We start from the raw sequence: 16,171 nt of genomic DNA on the forward strand, positions 1-16,171 counted from the left end.
ATACAGATAATGCTTATCTCCCGACAGCCCTCGCGAGAACGTCTGAAGATTAGTTGTGGTTTGACCAGACTGGATCACGTAGGGAACTGTATACCTCTTAAGCCTGCTATCACTGCTGGTTTGTCTCATCGGAGAGCTTATATCATCTCATCCAATCACTAATGTTTGACTTCTGAGAAAGTGACCTTTAGAAATAAATACCAGGCAACAGGAAGAGTGGCACTGCATGCCACACTGCCACTGTTCAGCTCGGTTATCAGAAACCCCTTTCAGAAATCTCTGTTGGCTACTTTGACCCCTTCGCTGACAGCGGGGGGAAGGAATTTGTCATGATGCGTTAACTTTGTGAGGCTGCAATGCTGCTAACTCTGGAGAGGATCAACCTGATCATTTTTTTTTTACAGTTAGCTCTTAACAAAAGTAATCCAGCATGACATAAATGAACTTGTCTCACACCTCAGGTACTTGTTGAAGTCGCGTGAACCTGCCAGGTCTCCTAGGCTTGCTTAATTACCAGCAGTGCTCTACCTCCACAGTGGCATGTTTCACAGGACTTTCTTTAGAAGGTTCTTTTCTGTCTCTTGGACACAATTAATTTGGGTTTGTGATGCTGTTTTTTTAACAGGTACACGTCTTAGGAGTGGGTCTGGCAGTCCATGAGAAATTTGTACACCCAGAGATGCGTCCCCTGCATAAGAAACTGATAGACCAGTTCCAGATGATGCGATCCAGTCTGTACCACGTAAGCCGACAGTCGCTTTCCCCATTTTGAATTATTCAGAGTTATGATTAAACTCCTACCATTTGCAGTAAGGTTCACAAAACAACTGGGCTGATACAGCATTAATTGAACCTACTGGATTGCTAAATTGTCAAAAGAATTCTTGCTTCTTGTGTCCTAGTACGTTAATTTAGCCTTTAATTTAAACTAGAATTTTTAATATTTGCATGTTCCTTGTTGTATCACAAAACAATTGTAAAGCTTAATTCTCAGTTACCGTCTTCCATACCAGAAAATGATGTAAAACAGAGGAGGAAAGAATGTTGAAAGATGTTGAGCTCTTTGAAAGAACTGCTGTAATTTGAAGTAGCATGACATGGATTAGGCCCTCCAGAAGGCTTTTTACATAGACAGCGACAGAAATTCCTATTGGTTACACTAGGCATCCAACTCCAGTGATCAGACCATGCACTATTAGGAGTCTATAGTTCCTCTACAGTCAACAGAACTGCCTCCAGAGCATGGTTCACAGCACCCGCTAGACACCAGTACAAACATCATCCTTCAGGAATGACGGAGCCTTTCCTCCTGCACGTGCTGTGCTGTACATTAGTATTCCCAGACAGCTACACTTGAGACATCTTTGCTAGGTGGGTCGCAGAAATTCGCAGTGCTTTCTCTTCTCCTGGTGTAGTGGAATCTTTAAGGATACCTAGACACTATCTTGAGCACTACTGCACCCAAACTACGGGGTTTCTTTCTATACTGTAAAAGAATTATTTGAAACGTGTGTTAGCACTTTACTTACTGCAGTATTTTCCTGAGAAGAAAACCTGTAGTTTCCCATGACCACCTCAGCACATGTGTGTTTCCTCACAGGAGTTACCTGGTTTGGATAAGCTGAGTCCGGCCTGTTCTGGCTCTAGTACACCACGCAGCAACGTTCTGGTTTCGCATGGACCTATGAGCCCCGAGAGCATGAAGCTGATGCATCGACACAGGTACCCTGGGTTTTCTGCCGAGGTATCTAGGATCAATGCACGCTGTTGCATTAAGATTCAAGGGTCCAAGAAGTGGTTAACAGTGCTGCAAGAGGAGCAGCATGAGTTTTGGCAGAAGTGCCTTTCGTTCTCATTCAGTACTAATTATTAAAGTTTGAGGATTGGAGTCAAAAAGTTGAGAAATGCAATTAGCAGCAAATGCTGAACACCTCCAGGTGTCACTCCATCACTTCACTTACTGTAGAGGCAGAAACACGCATCTGCCACTCACATCTCCAGATTCAACCTGTCTTGGGAGGTTCCAACTTCTACTTTTGTTGGGCAGACAGCAAACAAAATGATCCTTATCTTTTCACTGCTTGTTTTAGAACCCAACCCAATATACACCCATTTTTAAGGATCAAAAAATGTTCACATCATTGTTGCTTATAATTCTGATCAAATCAGGAGCCAAATGTAAGAAAGACCCACAGGGTCTTTTGATCAGAATACCAAAAAATGGATCAGACTTCACAGAAGCATCTGAAAATGTGGATGCGTATTCAAACTGAATACCCATCCTTAAAAACTGGGATTTTGAGGGCAAAACAGTGGTTTTGTATCCAGCCAGAATGGCTTGTTGAAAATGTACATCCCCCAGCGCTATGGAAAACCATGACAGGAATGTCACTGAAATTACGGAATTGTAATTGTTCTTCTGTGATTATTTCTCTTGGTGGGTCTACATAGCTTAGCTGGTTTTAAAGCCGAGCACGAAAAGCTGTGGAAACTTGGTCTTGAGTCCATGAATCCAGGATGGTGACATTCTTTTCACTATTAAAATTGAGTGGCTCTTACACTACTTTAGTGGCTTGGCAGTTGACAATTGGAGTCTGGGTGGTAATTTTTTTTCCCTCAAAATCCTCACTTTGTAAAGCCTTTTTCAGTTCTTGGGGCAACCTAGGGAGATGATACAGTGAACAGACCATGTATTTGTGTATGTGATTCCGAGTGACAAAGAAAAAATGCATTTCATGAGTGAGCTCAGGGTGCAGCCTGCACTCCAACTGGGCTGCATTTATTTGCTGTCAGTTACACGCTCACCTTCAACTGTTACAGTGAGGCCCAACAGATGCAGTAGGGAAAACTGTATTTTGACCTGTGTCTTCTGCTTGGTTTCCTCTGGAATGTTTTTTTAAGCTGCTCTCACTCATCGCACTTTAGCATTAAAAATGAGAGTGGTTTCAGAAGGTTCTGTTGTAAATATGCACCCAGCATCATGACGTGATGTTAACCTGGCTTCGGATTCTGAAATTCTACATCCTACATGCTATCTTGTCTTACATGTACCCTTACTGTCACTTCTTTCATATTTGTTCACATCTGCGGATTTGTTTTAAGCCTACTTGGCCTGATTTTTCAAAAGTGTTTGACATCCAGAGGTGACCTGAAATAGAAGGTATCTGTAGGGACTTACTAGCTTGGAAAAAATCAGGCTTCTCAAATTAAAACACAGGTTCGAAAAATAATTACATGCTTATTCTGTCTCTGTTTTTATTCCAGCCCCCTGAACTTGCTTGGTTCAGTCCGACACTCATCGTCCTCTCTGTCATCCCACACCTCCAGTGAAACAGGAAACCTGGTTATCCTAACGGACAGTTCCGTGGGGGAGAATTCCGAGGACATGTTCCACATGCAGGTACAGCTCCACGCAGCCAGGAGTGGTCATTACACAGCACTGAACATGCACTGCAGGGTCGTGCTTAGGAGGAGGACACGTCTCACCTATGCACATGCTTGGATCTGTCCCGTGATACTTTTCTCAAAGAACCCAATAGGTAGAATCTAACATTATTCAAGATAAATGACAGAGTAATTCGGCTGGGTTTACTGTGGGAAGAAATCTTCTGGATTTGTATGGTGAAAGCTGATGCTGTGGTCCAAGATCATACTGTTGCTTTCAGAAAGTTATTTTAGTCGGCATGTTATTTATCTGAGCTGTTCCACATCTGCTGTTAGTTTTGCTTGTGGTTTGTGGGAGGGTGAAATGAGTCCCGCAGTCCTGAGTGGCAATTAATAGTGGCCTGCGCTGAAGCTGTTTCCAGCCAGAGGCTGCGCTGGGTGATCTGAGACAGGTAAATACCTAATGCGCTGATCCCCTCAGTTCTCTCTTGATGATTTCTCTGCCTCCTGCAGAGAACCCTAACTCCAGGTACCAAGGCTCAGTCACCAATGTCTCTGTTTTGTCCTTGTCCCAGGCTAGCCCTTCCACCTCAAGCCTGAGCTCTACTCACTCGGCACCGTCCCAGATGATTAACTCTGCCCCTTCCAGTGCTCGAGGTAAGAATGGATGGACCCAAATGAAGGGTTAACTGGACCTTCAGTTGTCACCTAAACTTGGCAACCTTGTTGACTTCCTGGTGAAAGACAGTCTACATTGAAATAGACGGTGTTTCTCTTTTGGAGCTCTAAATGCCTCTTCAAAAATTATTTCTTTAAAAATGTTTTTCATTCTCCAGGTACGGATTTAGTAATTTTTTTCAGCAGTATTTGGACTGTGTCTCTAATATACACTGGTTTCAGGCAGTTGAGTTTCATAGCGATTTCTATTGTTCCGCCACAAAATAGTGGCAGGCAGTGTAGAGGAAAACAATGGTCCTTGGGACAGTACTTAAGAGAGAACATGAGGACAAAGGCTAAAAAATCATTTTACATGTTTAATGCAATTATGGCACAAAGAAGACTGGAGGCAGTTTAGCAGAAATGTATGCATACAAAAGCACATGTATGCGATGAATGCTGTAAGATGGGAATTTTAAGTACTGAAGTTCAAGAAGGGCTTCCCTGCTGGGAAATGGTGGAAGAAAGGAAGAATGTAAAAACAGACTCTAGGGGTACACATAATGCTTTTGCTGTTCCAGTAGCTGCTCTGGATAGTGCTAATAATTTTCTTCCCAAGCCTCAGAGCTGAAGCAAAACCACTCTGTGCAATTTTCTGAATTCAGTAACTTCTATTGAAGGGGGTTTTTTTGCTCTCATTTTGGATTCTCAGTTGCAGGTTCACAAATTTCTACACCTCTTTTCACAGGAGCCTGACAAAGGAATCCGGGATACAGTCAGAGATAGAGATATTTAAGTCTTACCCCTTTTTCCCATGAAGGAGAATTGTATGTCTCCTTACGGACAGAGGATATAGAGAAAGGTCCCAGCTCGGGACTTTTTTGCTCAGTCTCGCAGTAAAATCTTAATTGCCTGGCTGTTGTTATGACACAGATGCATCAAAGTAATTTAACTGAGGGATCAGATGGAGTAGGAAGGTGAAAAGTGGACATCTCCAAATGAAGGCAAATAGCTTCACTGATTACCAAAGGCTGGCAGGAAAATAACGACAATTCAAACAGTGAAGTAACCAGAGGAAACCGGTGTAACAGGAATGTAAATGGATGTGCCTCAGCCAGCATGTGAGGTCTGATCTTTGGGGGGATCCGAGGGGTTTTGGTGCTTATACTGTTTCAGGCTACTTTCTGCTTTAAAAGTCCAGCGCTGCCAGTGACAGGCTGTGACAGTCTTTATGAGCTTCATGAACTTCACTGCATCACCGACTTCCCTCTGTACTGTATTCTTTGCTGTTGCTTAAACACCAAAGTGATGCATGAGCCAACAGCACCTCCCAGAGATGAGAGCTGGACAGTGTAAATGACCACAAATGAGGAAACAAGAAGAAATTATTTAGAAAAATACTTCAGTACATGTATCTGTTCTATTTTTCTCTTGCTAACATGTTTTGATAGCCGATGATAGAACGTTTCTTCTTTGCTAGTGGTGTTCATTTCTGAGTTAGGTGAGCACAGCGCTTAGACGTTACCCACTGATGACGGGATTCACTTGTAGTGCAGTCCAGGAGCTCTCTGTGTTCACAGTGCACAAGTCACTAGCCTGGTTGTTACAACACCGCTGTCTGGGATGGAGTTGTTCCTAATGAGAAAAGCCCTTACGCTTAAGTTCCACTGTGGTAATACAGCTTTGGTTTTCTCCTTGGTGATTTTTCCTTTTGTTTTGTTTTTGAATTGGATGAATTTGATGCTTGTGAAAATGAGAGACCAGTATCGCTGGCTGGAGCAAAGGTACTTCACAAACGTTACGTGTGCAGCTCTGCCAGTGCACCTCTATCCTTTTTTTTGGTATTTATTTATATTCTTTTTAATTTAGTGCTGGTGAAAGGTGCTGGATTGACAACACTGGAGGCTGAAGCCCTCTATTTACCCACAGAACAGATACAGCATGGGCGGCAGCCGTGCAAGCTTCCCCACGGTGCCCACACCCATGTGCCTCATCTCTGTCCTGGAGGGACCACCTCTAGAGGTGAGAGGATAGTTCAGTCACCATGACCCATCCAATCCTTGGCCTTTCTGCTGAGACTGCCAACAAAGCTACGATAGTCATGATGCTGCCGTTAACCACTAACCACTTTTCAGAGGGGAAGTACACAAAGGACAGCAATTGATTTTGTACAGGCTGCCTAAATTTATCAGCTTAGCATCTGTGTCACCTGAGGCTTTAGCCGGAGCATGGTTACCTAGGATCTCTAGGGTTTAAATCTCAGATGTTTAAATGCTTCTCTCACTGACTCAAATGTTAATGTAGAGGTGAAAAACCCCTCTCTCATTATCCAGATAATTACACCACCCTCTCGGTTCAGCTGCAGAGTCCTTTCTGGAGCTCAGCTACTAGCACTCTCCTGAGGAGAAGGGACATCTTTATGATTAGCGACCAAAGGAAGCCATGGCCATTTGTATTAAGAACCCAGCATGAATTTACATCATACTTCCAAAAAAATGACTTTTTCATGATGTTTAAAACAGCAACACAAGCAAATTATTTGGCTTGTCCAAAGAAAATAATAAAGCCGTTAATTCAGAAAAACTTTCAAAAGATAGTCATTCAGACAGCAGATCAATGATTTGATGTCACTAAAGAGCAGATTAAAGCGGCAAACCTCATGCTCATTACAATACACGCAAGTCAGAGCACAAGTTGTAAATAGAACTGTAATCAGAATACAGTAAGCATTTTCTAATTCTGTGCTAACGATAAAGAATTACTGGTTACTCGATTTTTCAGAATACCAAGTCTGTATGGTTTGGTTTTCACCTGGCTTGACCCTTGTGCAGCTTCTTGCCCTGTCAAGGAAGCAGCACTGTTGTACGGGGGATCCATAAGAGATGCAGTTGGCTTTGGCTTCATTTGAGGTGACTCATGAGGCGCTGCTCTAACCTCACTGGCGGTAAATGATTGTGGAAGCTGGTGGTCATTAAGCACAAATTGTAATGCAAAAAGGCCTGAAAGAGCTAGGAGTGGGTTAGCCTTTTTTCAGTAATTTCATTTAAAATATGGTTGGGACTCTAAAAGCAGCTCCCACTTGACACTTAATGATTCGCCTGTTAAGGCAGCCATAATGCTTCTCAACACAGCCCCTTTTTTAAGATGGGTCCTTTTCAGCACTTCACATTAAAACACTACATTAAAAACTTCCCTCTTAAAGCAAAAAAAGTTATGATTTGGTGCAGGAGTGAACTGTTTTTGTAACAGTAATGAAAATGATGAATTAGGAGAAAAGATTCACTGAGTCTGTAGTTTAACTGCATTAACTGTCTGATTTATTCCTTAAAAAATACTTATCACAAGTGGATTAATATTTCATAATTCAAAAAGAAAAACTACCTCTGACTTCAGCACAGGCTTTCCTTTCTCATTAATAGTACAGACAGTGCTGCAAGCTTGTAGCTTGCTCCAACCAAGCTACAAGCTAAACGGAGTAAGTCCTGATACACGCTGCAGTGTTTCACATGGCCACTGGCTGCTCTGGAAGCTTAAAAAGGCTTTTTTTGACTTTTTGTTTTGTAAGTTTTGCCAGTCCCCGAAAGGAGCCATGGTGCTTGTGCTCTCTACCTGTCCCAGGAAGCAAACCTGATTATTGATAAAAGCTTCAGTTATAGCCACTCCTTGTGTCCCACAGTTCATAGGTGTCAGTACTTTATTTTGTCTGCAGACTGGATACTCGGCGTAATCTGTTCGAGTCTTCACAGCTGCAGTTACTTACAAGTGCCGGGTGCCAAACGGCAGAGCTGTCTGTAAACTGGACTCTGCCACTATCTGTAGCACATGTGGGATTTTTCAGGTCACACAGTGCAAGGTCTGTGGAAACCATAATCCCAACTGAACAGAAGGCACATAGAGGTGCTTTGCATCTTGGATACAAAAGAACAAGGATGACAATATAAATTAAAGGGGAAAGTTCACGGTGTAGGTTGTGCTGTGATGTAGTTCTGGGCACACCTAAAAGTTCAGCATCCTCCCATCTGCCATGCAGAAACAGGACTATCTGTGATGTGTGAGTAAAAGAGACTCAGCATAAAGCGTTAACACTGTGTTTTCCAAGCTGATGTTGTATGTCAGAGCAAATAATGTTGTTCAATGACGTTTCTGTTTTATGTCTGGGGAGAAAATGAGTTCGGAACTAGAATGCAGATACTCTGCGGCTGTTCATGTCGGGGTGGGGGCGTAGATTAATCTGGAACCTGCCACCCCTGATGGAATTGTTGCAATTGTAGGACCTTATCCTGCATTCTGCTGGACACATTGTTCCTTCCACTGTGTGCTGAATATCAGTCCCCAAAACTGCATGTTTGCTTTCGCTGGGGTAAAAGCTGCATTAACCAGCACCAATGCCTGTGCTCATACGTTGGAGTGCTGTTCAGGTAACGTGCGTGGTTGTGGAAAGTTTGCAAAAGGGGGCATGTATTCCCCAAAAGCCGGCATGGCTCTGTAATGCGCTGTGTGCTGCCATCTGTTAAGTGCGTGTTTGTGACGCAGTTAAATAATCAGTGCAAGTTCAAGCTCACTCCAGCAGCTTCAGAGCACCAATTCCTGCCTAACGCCATGCATCCCAACGGGTGCGTGTATCAGTAGCGTCAGCCTGGAGGAAGTCACTAATGAGAACCATTCTTCCAGCAAACCCATTGTCAGCTGTCAGAAGGCATATGGTTGTGTGGCAGTCGTCTTGAAGGATGAGTCCCAGATAATTCCACACACCAGGAAGCTGTTTACAGTATCTAAACTGACAACTATACAGAGCACTAATAGTTAAGCATAGTCCTACTATATAACTGTAAGCACTGGTAAATGTCCTGTGGCCATAAAACGGCTCAGCATACCAGCATGCTCAGTAGTCATCATACACTACCCAGCAGCATTGTGAGCAAAGAGCCACCAGCATTTATAGAAAATTGTTAATTATTGGGGTTTGCTTTGCTTTACCAAAGAGGAAGCTAAACAAGGTACCCCTAGCTGAATGGCCATACCTCAGACTCTCTACTACAACTGAGGAATGAGGTAGCTTCCTGCTTTAACTGAATGGTGTATCTATCTCAAGCTTTTATCCTTTTCTTCCACATTCAGTCCTAAAACATACAATTTTATGGCATTTCTATAACTCTCCAATACTAAAGGGCGAGGGAGCGCTAGGCACTGTACAGCACAGCCGCAGATGATCCCACACAGATGCCTGTAGTGTGTGTTTGTCTGAAGAGGAAGCACTTTACAACATACAACTAGGGACACTTACATCTCATACACTGTATGTGGTATGTCCTTAATTGTATATAACAAGCCAGTTCTTATTTCATCCTCGTGCTATGCACCCCACCAACAGTTAGCTGCTTAGTGGGCTCGGCACCATGTTCTCTTGAGTCCTTTGAGATCATCCGTCTGAACAAATGGCGAAGGAGGACTAGATCACTGGGCATGCAGAGACATGGCTGTTGTTTGTCATGTGTACGTGATTGTTCTCACTTGTTTACAGGCTCTCCCTCTCTACCAGATAAGTACCGCCACTCTCGGGAGATGATGATGTTGCTGCCAGCCCATCGGGACCGACCTAGCAGCGCCATGTATCCCGCAGCTATCATGGAAAACGGACAGGTAGAAGATCTAATTTCTTCTATGTCAGTTCAACCACCTGAAGCTGTGACTTTATTTTTACTATCTTTGAACACCTTAAAGCTTCTCTTTTTATTTTTGGAAAGCACAACCTACTTAGGATCATTTTCAGAAGCAACACAGAACTTTTCGTATTAATCGCCCCCAGAGGCATCCATTTTGGTAGTCAAGTGATACAAACTGCAGTGACTGTTAGAATTGCAGGTAGGCCCCATGAAAATGGACTCTTCTTCCTTCCCGGCTTTACCCTACGAGTCCTGGTCCACTGCAAGTAGTAACACCATTTTATTGGTTCTTGTAGAACCATGGCCACCCTGCAGTCTAGCCTCAAAGCTGACTGTAAATAGCTTTATGGTGATTCCAGAGGTATCAAAAACCGGTAATAACAAAGGCTGAAATTACATACTCATACAGGGTCTGCAAACAATCTGTGCCCATATCTACTACTTTCTCTGGACAAATCCACAAGTTCAGAGTGTGCCTACATGTAAGCATTTTAACCTGGCCCTGGCATGCGCTTTTGAAGGGAATCTCCCAATCGTGCCCACTCATTGCGCTTCAGGTCACATCAGAGAACTGCCTTGGTGCATGCAAATCCAGTTCTTTCAGATGAGGCCAAAGCAAAAGGTAGGCTCCGGAAGGGCACGTGATGCATTCCAGCTGATACGGGCACAAGACCAGGCTAGAGCTGGTCTGAAGTAACTCCTGCAGAGAACACAGGGCAGCATGAACTGTGGGTCCTCAGCACTGTTGCGCTCCAGAGATCCACTCGTGTTGCACTGCAGTGCTGCTAGTGTAGACTCAGCTTAAGGTTCCCATGAATTTTTTAGTTAAACTGTCTTTGCTTAAAAGAAAGCCACAGGGTTCTGCACCAGCTGGTCTGTGACTTTTTATTATTGTTGTTGTTTTTATTTGCTAACTTTCTTCTCCCTTAGCCTCCAAATTTCCAGCGCGCCTTGATGCAGCAAATGATTGGCCCCTGCAAACCGTGCAGCGATCCCAACCTGTCCGTGGCTGAGAAAGGTACTCTTGTTCTGAGTTAGCATGCACGCTTCCTAAAATACTACTGCTCTGGTCACGCGACAGCGAGTAACAAACGGGCTTCTACATCGCCTTGCAGAATGCATTCTCTCATGTTTTTTTTTAATTAACAGTTTAATTAACTGGGCCTTCTGCCAACCTAGAGTCTTTTCAGATCATTCATAGAAGGGTGGAGTTGCACAACCCTCAGAAAGCTTTCCGAGTTCAGCATTTTGTTACTGAAACAAATCTGGCAGCCTTTATCAAGCAAAACTTCCAAAGCAGCACATAAGAAGTTACCTGAAAGACGAGTGCAAGATTTAGACTGTATTTTTAAGTGCTGAGAGATACCGCCTTTTTAACAGGCGTTTAGTCTTCAGAATACTAACAGTTCTTGTAATCCCTCTCTGAGGTAGTTTAAGTTTATCATTACAAATTTATGGGTTTTTAACTCACTGCCTTGAAAAAAAATAGGCATAGCCCTTGCAGGAAAGAAACATGGAAGAAGAGAGTTTTTGTTGTAAAAGAAAAGGAGCAGCTTGCAAAAGGGGTGCCATGGGCAAAGCGATGGGCTCAACAAATTATCTGAAAGGCAGCATTCTGAAAAAAGCAAAAGAGGGGGCAAAATTAATGAGTCAAAATCTGAGACAAGGAGGCTGCCTAAGCAAGCAGCAGTCAAGTGTATGGCTGGGAAAAAACAGTATCTGAAAAGATTTTTAAGGCCAGGAAAGACCATCACAATCTAGTCTGACCGACATAATGCACTCCATCAGACTTCTACCAGTGTTTTCATCTCAGTAACTGTGCCTGAACTGAATCGTATCTTCTAGACAAAAACAAAAAAATCCAAATTTTTAGAATTTCTAATAACTCAGAATGCACTACAGAGCAGTCCAGATTGGAACCAAAAGCCAAGATACAGTTGTGCATAAAGGGCAGAATGATGACTTGATGACAGTAACGAATGATGACAACAGAGTTAAGACTAGGGGGAGAAGGATTAAAAGCTCCATCTTAGCTTCTTTGTTTGAATATATGACAGAGCTGGTGAGATTTTTATACTGGACAGGAGAAAAATCTGGAAAAGGAAGGTAGATAAATATTTATTACCTGTCTAGGAAAAATACTTGAATTTGTATTTGTGGGCAATACCATGTAAGAGGGTAGTATACAGCGCAAAGATGTCGGGATGAGAGTCCCCTCAGACTCCCCTGTCACAAAAGAGACAGATGATGCTCAGGGATGGGGGATGGCAGTCCCAGCTCTTCAGCCCCCAGGGTAGCATAAATGCAGTTACAAGCATTTTTTGCAGCCCCTGACCCCTCATCATTCTTTTTAAGTCAGGGTGCCATCTGCCTTGGTTTTTGTTAACAGTGATGCCCCATGAATTTACCCACCCCCTTCCTTGCCATGTCAGGAGCTCTGCTCGGTAATTCTCATTGACAGCAGGGTGACATCAGTCGCCCAGGGCAGAACGGTTCACATGCAGCTTCCCTGCTAATTAAACTTGGCCACCGAGCCACTGAATGCAGTTATTGCAGAGAGAGAGAGAGATGGGCCAGGACAGAGCACTAGGAGCTCCCTGGTTACGTTCCTCCCTGAAGCGTTTTGGATAAAACAGTGGTTTTAACAGGCAGCAGCCACTCCCCAAAATCATCTGACCTTAGCATGATTTCTAGCACTCCTGCATACTCAGAAGGCTGTGAATGAGGGAACACTGAGAACGTGTAAACAGATTATGCCCTGGGGAACCATGTTCTCTTCCTCACATTCTTCTACTGCATCTCAGCGTTTAAAAAAAACCAAACAAACAAAAACACGCAAGCACAACAATCATTTTACAGGCCAAGCAAACCAGGTTGTGTGCTGCCCTTTTCCCTTGATGCCAGCGTACCGCAGGAGAGACGCGCCTGCCTGCAGGGGTATGATCTTGTCCCTCTGTTTTGGCCTGCTAACGCCAGTTGCAGCAGTGCCAATGACAGCGCTCTGGCATGGGTACAGGGTTGCCAGAAAACTCACCCGATGCCACAGTACTGGTGGTGAAATGCAGCCCTTGGCTGGAACCCGTTCTCTCTCAAGAGTCTTAGTGCCTCTTTGTACGACTTCCTCAGTTTGAGGGCGTCCCTTTACAAATAACTTTTACTTTTATATTTTTATGAGTTTTGTTCTGTCTCATGACTTGGGGAGCCTGTGTTCATGCTAACTTATGAACTAAGGAGAGAAAAAAAACCCAACCAAGAAAGAAACCTTCCAAAAGTGATTTTAGAAAAGAAATGCACCAAAAATGGCTGTAGGCATTTTAATTAAGGAAAAATCCTCTTCAGATGTCAAACTCCATGTTTATTTCTCCAGGCTTCCATTCTCCAAACCGAAGATTGAAAAAGCTCTTTTTATCTCAGTTTTCTTTGTAGACTCACTGAATTACTTTGTTTTCCTTTTTTATTTTCTTTGCCAATCTGAAAAAAATTGCTTATTTGTTTTTAAATAAACATAGAATTACTTCATGTCTGTCTTCTCAGAATAAATCAAGTCTTGCAGTGTGTTTGGAGGAAAGGAAGGTGCATTTTAATAACGTTTAAGGTTGTCAGTTCTCAAAATCTTGAAAAATGTTCATGTTAAAAAGCAGCAGCTTTTATGTCTACAAAAAACCTCAAATTAACGAAGATCATACTCGGTATCTGTTAAATGCTTCCTCTCTCCATACTTGCTGATAACCAAGACTTGATCTCTTCAGGTGATACTGTAATACAAGGAGTCCCAACTGCTGTCTCTTGTGATCAAAATTCTTGATCAGCTCTGTAACTGAGTAACTTGGGGCTTTAAAGTCATGATTTCTTCTGTAAGAGGCTGAGGGTCATTTCCCTCATGTCCTTTCTTCAGTCTTCTCTTTGCCTCTCTAGTGCAGCAACAGCCCTTCCTGTGTTCACGAGGGTTCAGCCACAAGGTCTCTTCTGCTCTGTCATCATTTACCGCCAAGCAGGACAGCTCACAGCTGAGATCTAGCTGCTGTTCCATCAGTGAGATTTCATTTTTACTTACTCACTGGTTCGTAAAAAACACCCTAGCAGAGTTCTGCTGCTCTTCACATTTGCTAGGAATGAACCAAGGGGTCATGGAGGGGAGACAAGCAGACTAACACTACGATCACCTAACTCTCGCTTCCTTAACTAAGCAACCTGTGAACTTAACAGACTGTAGACTAGACGGTGCCTTTGTATACCCTCAACCCTGCTGTTCACCAGGTCCTACAGTCTGTCTCTCTAATGCTGACAAGCACACCGGAAAGCCAGTCCTCCTGGCCTCACACCCCCTGTCCTGTTACCCGAGTTAAATCTGTTTCAATCCTTCAGCTGTGCCAGCAGCACCCAGTAGCTGGAGCCTAGACAGCGGAACCCGAGAGGCCCTGCCATTCCTGTCTGCCCACGTTGGGAGCATCTTGGCCCCACCAGTGCCTCCCCGAAGCCTGCCCCATGGTAAGGAAACACCCAGTAGGCCTGCTGCACCATGCCTGTGGTCATGCACAGATAAATCTAGACCATCTGAGAGCTGACCTTAGCCTTTCCAACCCCCTTAAAAAACAATCAGAAACACAAACCTGAAGTCTTTCCTGGTCTGCTAGGTTAGCACTGGACAAAGGTCTTGATTTGCTTTTTCAAAATCTTTACATGTTTTGCAGTCCTTAGTCATATGGACTTGCACATATTTTGGGACTAGAATTAGATGTGAGTGGTGAAGCTTGGCCTGGCTTCTTGCCAGCGACCATCTTCAGTAGTAATTTAAGGTTACAAAGCTATTAAATGAAACTTCAAATGTTCATTGTTTATGAGCCTGTTGCCTTGCCATGAGATCCTTGATAACAGGGGCAGGTGGAAGTCTATCACTGCACTTTTAACTTCTCATTAGCACTTGGTGTGTGACAGATGCACTCCACAGTAGCTCTCAGAAAAGAAGCCCTAGGTTGGAGTCAAGTTACCTGCATTTGGAGCTGTTACCTGGCATTATGGTCTGAAACCCCAGCTCTTCGCTGCAGTGAGGCAGCACAAGTCTGCATTTCTGATCCTTGTCTCATTCCAGGACACTACTCGCTGCACTTTGATGCCTTCCACCACCAGCTCAGTGATGCTCCTCCAGCACTGCCTGCACGAACGTTGCGCAAGGTAAAAAGGAAGTGGCAGAGCAGAGAGGGACGTAAAATGAAAACAGTAGGTTCCTGAAGGAATCCCCCTCCACTCCCACCAAGCAGCTTTTGAATACAGAAACACTTATTTTTAACACACTAGTAACTTACACAAGAAAATCCACTGGATGCTCATAACCTATTCCACAGTTGAATTCCATAGAAATAACGTGTGTGTGTTGCAGGCCCTTCCGCTTCCCTTCCTCACATTATATGCTGTGATTTCAGGCACCCTGATTGTCACCTCAGCTGTTTCTTTAACAGCCCTGGGAGTGGTACGTGCCCTTGTCTGCCCACAAGACATGCTTCCATATGAGCACACATACAAACCAATAATCATGAATGTTTTGAACAGAAAAGCTGAAATGTGGAATGCCCCAGCATTGCCTCCTTGGTCAATTTTAACCTGGTTTTGTTTTTCTCCGAACAGTCCCCTCTTCATCCTATCCCTGCATCACCCACCAGTCCACAGTCTGGCCTAGATGGAAGTAACTCCACCTTATCTGGTAGTGCCAGCAGTGGTGTCTCTTCCTTGAGCGAAAGCAATTTTGGACATTCTTCTGAACCACCTCCTCGCACAGACACCATGGATTCTGTCCCCAGCCAGGCCTGGAACACTGATGAAGATCTAGAGACACCCTACCTCCCTGTCAGGTACAGCCTCTCTGAGCCTGATGTCCTGGAGTCGCTCAAATCCCAGCCATGCCGAAGCCACTCTGCTCCATCTGGAGTCATTCCTCAGGACACCATGGACCCTCCTGCTCTACCCCCCAAACCTTACCACTCCCGGCTGCCAAACATGGAGAATGAGGAGGGGATGATAATTGAAGATGATGACAAACACCGCCCTTTGCATCGTAAAGTGTCCCAGCCAGTGAGCAGTGGAAAGGAAGAGCAGGCCAGGGTAGCATGGGAGCATGGCATCAGTGAGCAGTAGGGACAACTCCTGGTGAGCAGCTTGCATCGTCCTTCCAGGTCTGACTGCAAAGTGCAGAGAGAAGGACTCGGAGAACAGCAAACCAATTTTCTACTGCCGCAAGCTTATGTCCGGAGCCCACGAAAGCAATTGGGCCAGCATGGGAGGTTGCTGCTTTCCTTTTTAATTTCTTTTTACACCTTTCCGTTATTTTTAACTTTCTGCGCAGTGGACAGTTTATTCCTTCTGCAGTTTCTTAACCCCATCATATGGCACACAAGCCGTATGACTTGCAGAAGATGAAAAATACAATTTTAAGCGGAGAGGGAAAAAGGGAGGAATGTGGCAAGTTGATTTTG

The 16,171-nt window shown here is 44.0% G+C and overlaps 1 protein-coding gene across 1 annotated transcript in view; it reads left to right on the top strand.

Moving 5' to 3' along the window:
- The window catches only part of DOCK3 (dedicator of cytokinesis 3), a gene marked incomplete at its 5' end in the record, with an annotated part of 177,954 nt that extends 162,121 nt beyond the window's left edge, over positions 1–15,833 (top strand). Inside the window, 8 exons of the mRNA XM_010140114.1 lie at positions 626–742; positions 1,601–1,722; positions 3,265–3,400; positions 3,960–4,041; positions 9,563–9,681; positions 10,635–10,722; positions 14,794–14,876; positions 15,327–15,833. Coding sequence (XP_010138416.1) covers positions 626–742; positions 1,601–1,722; positions 3,265–3,400; positions 3,960–4,041; positions 9,563–9,681; positions 10,635–10,722; positions 14,794–14,876; positions 15,327–15,833 — 1,254 coding nt within the window. The remainder of the gene's footprint in view (positions 1–625; positions 743–1,600; positions 1,723–3,264; positions 3,401–3,959; positions 4,042–9,562; positions 9,682–10,634; positions 10,723–14,793; positions 14,877–15,326) is intronic.
- Between the last annotated feature and the right edge of the window lie 338 nt (positions 15,834–16,171).

This window comes from Buceros rhinoceros, unplaced genomic scaffold (genome assembly GCF_000710305.1).
Source record: "Buceros rhinoceros silvestris isolate BGI_N320 unplaced genomic scaffold, ASM71030v1 scaffold3347, whole genome shotgun sequence".
Lineage (NCBI taxonomy): Eukaryota > Metazoa > Chordata > Aves > Bucerotiformes > Bucerotidae > Buceros > Buceros rhinoceros.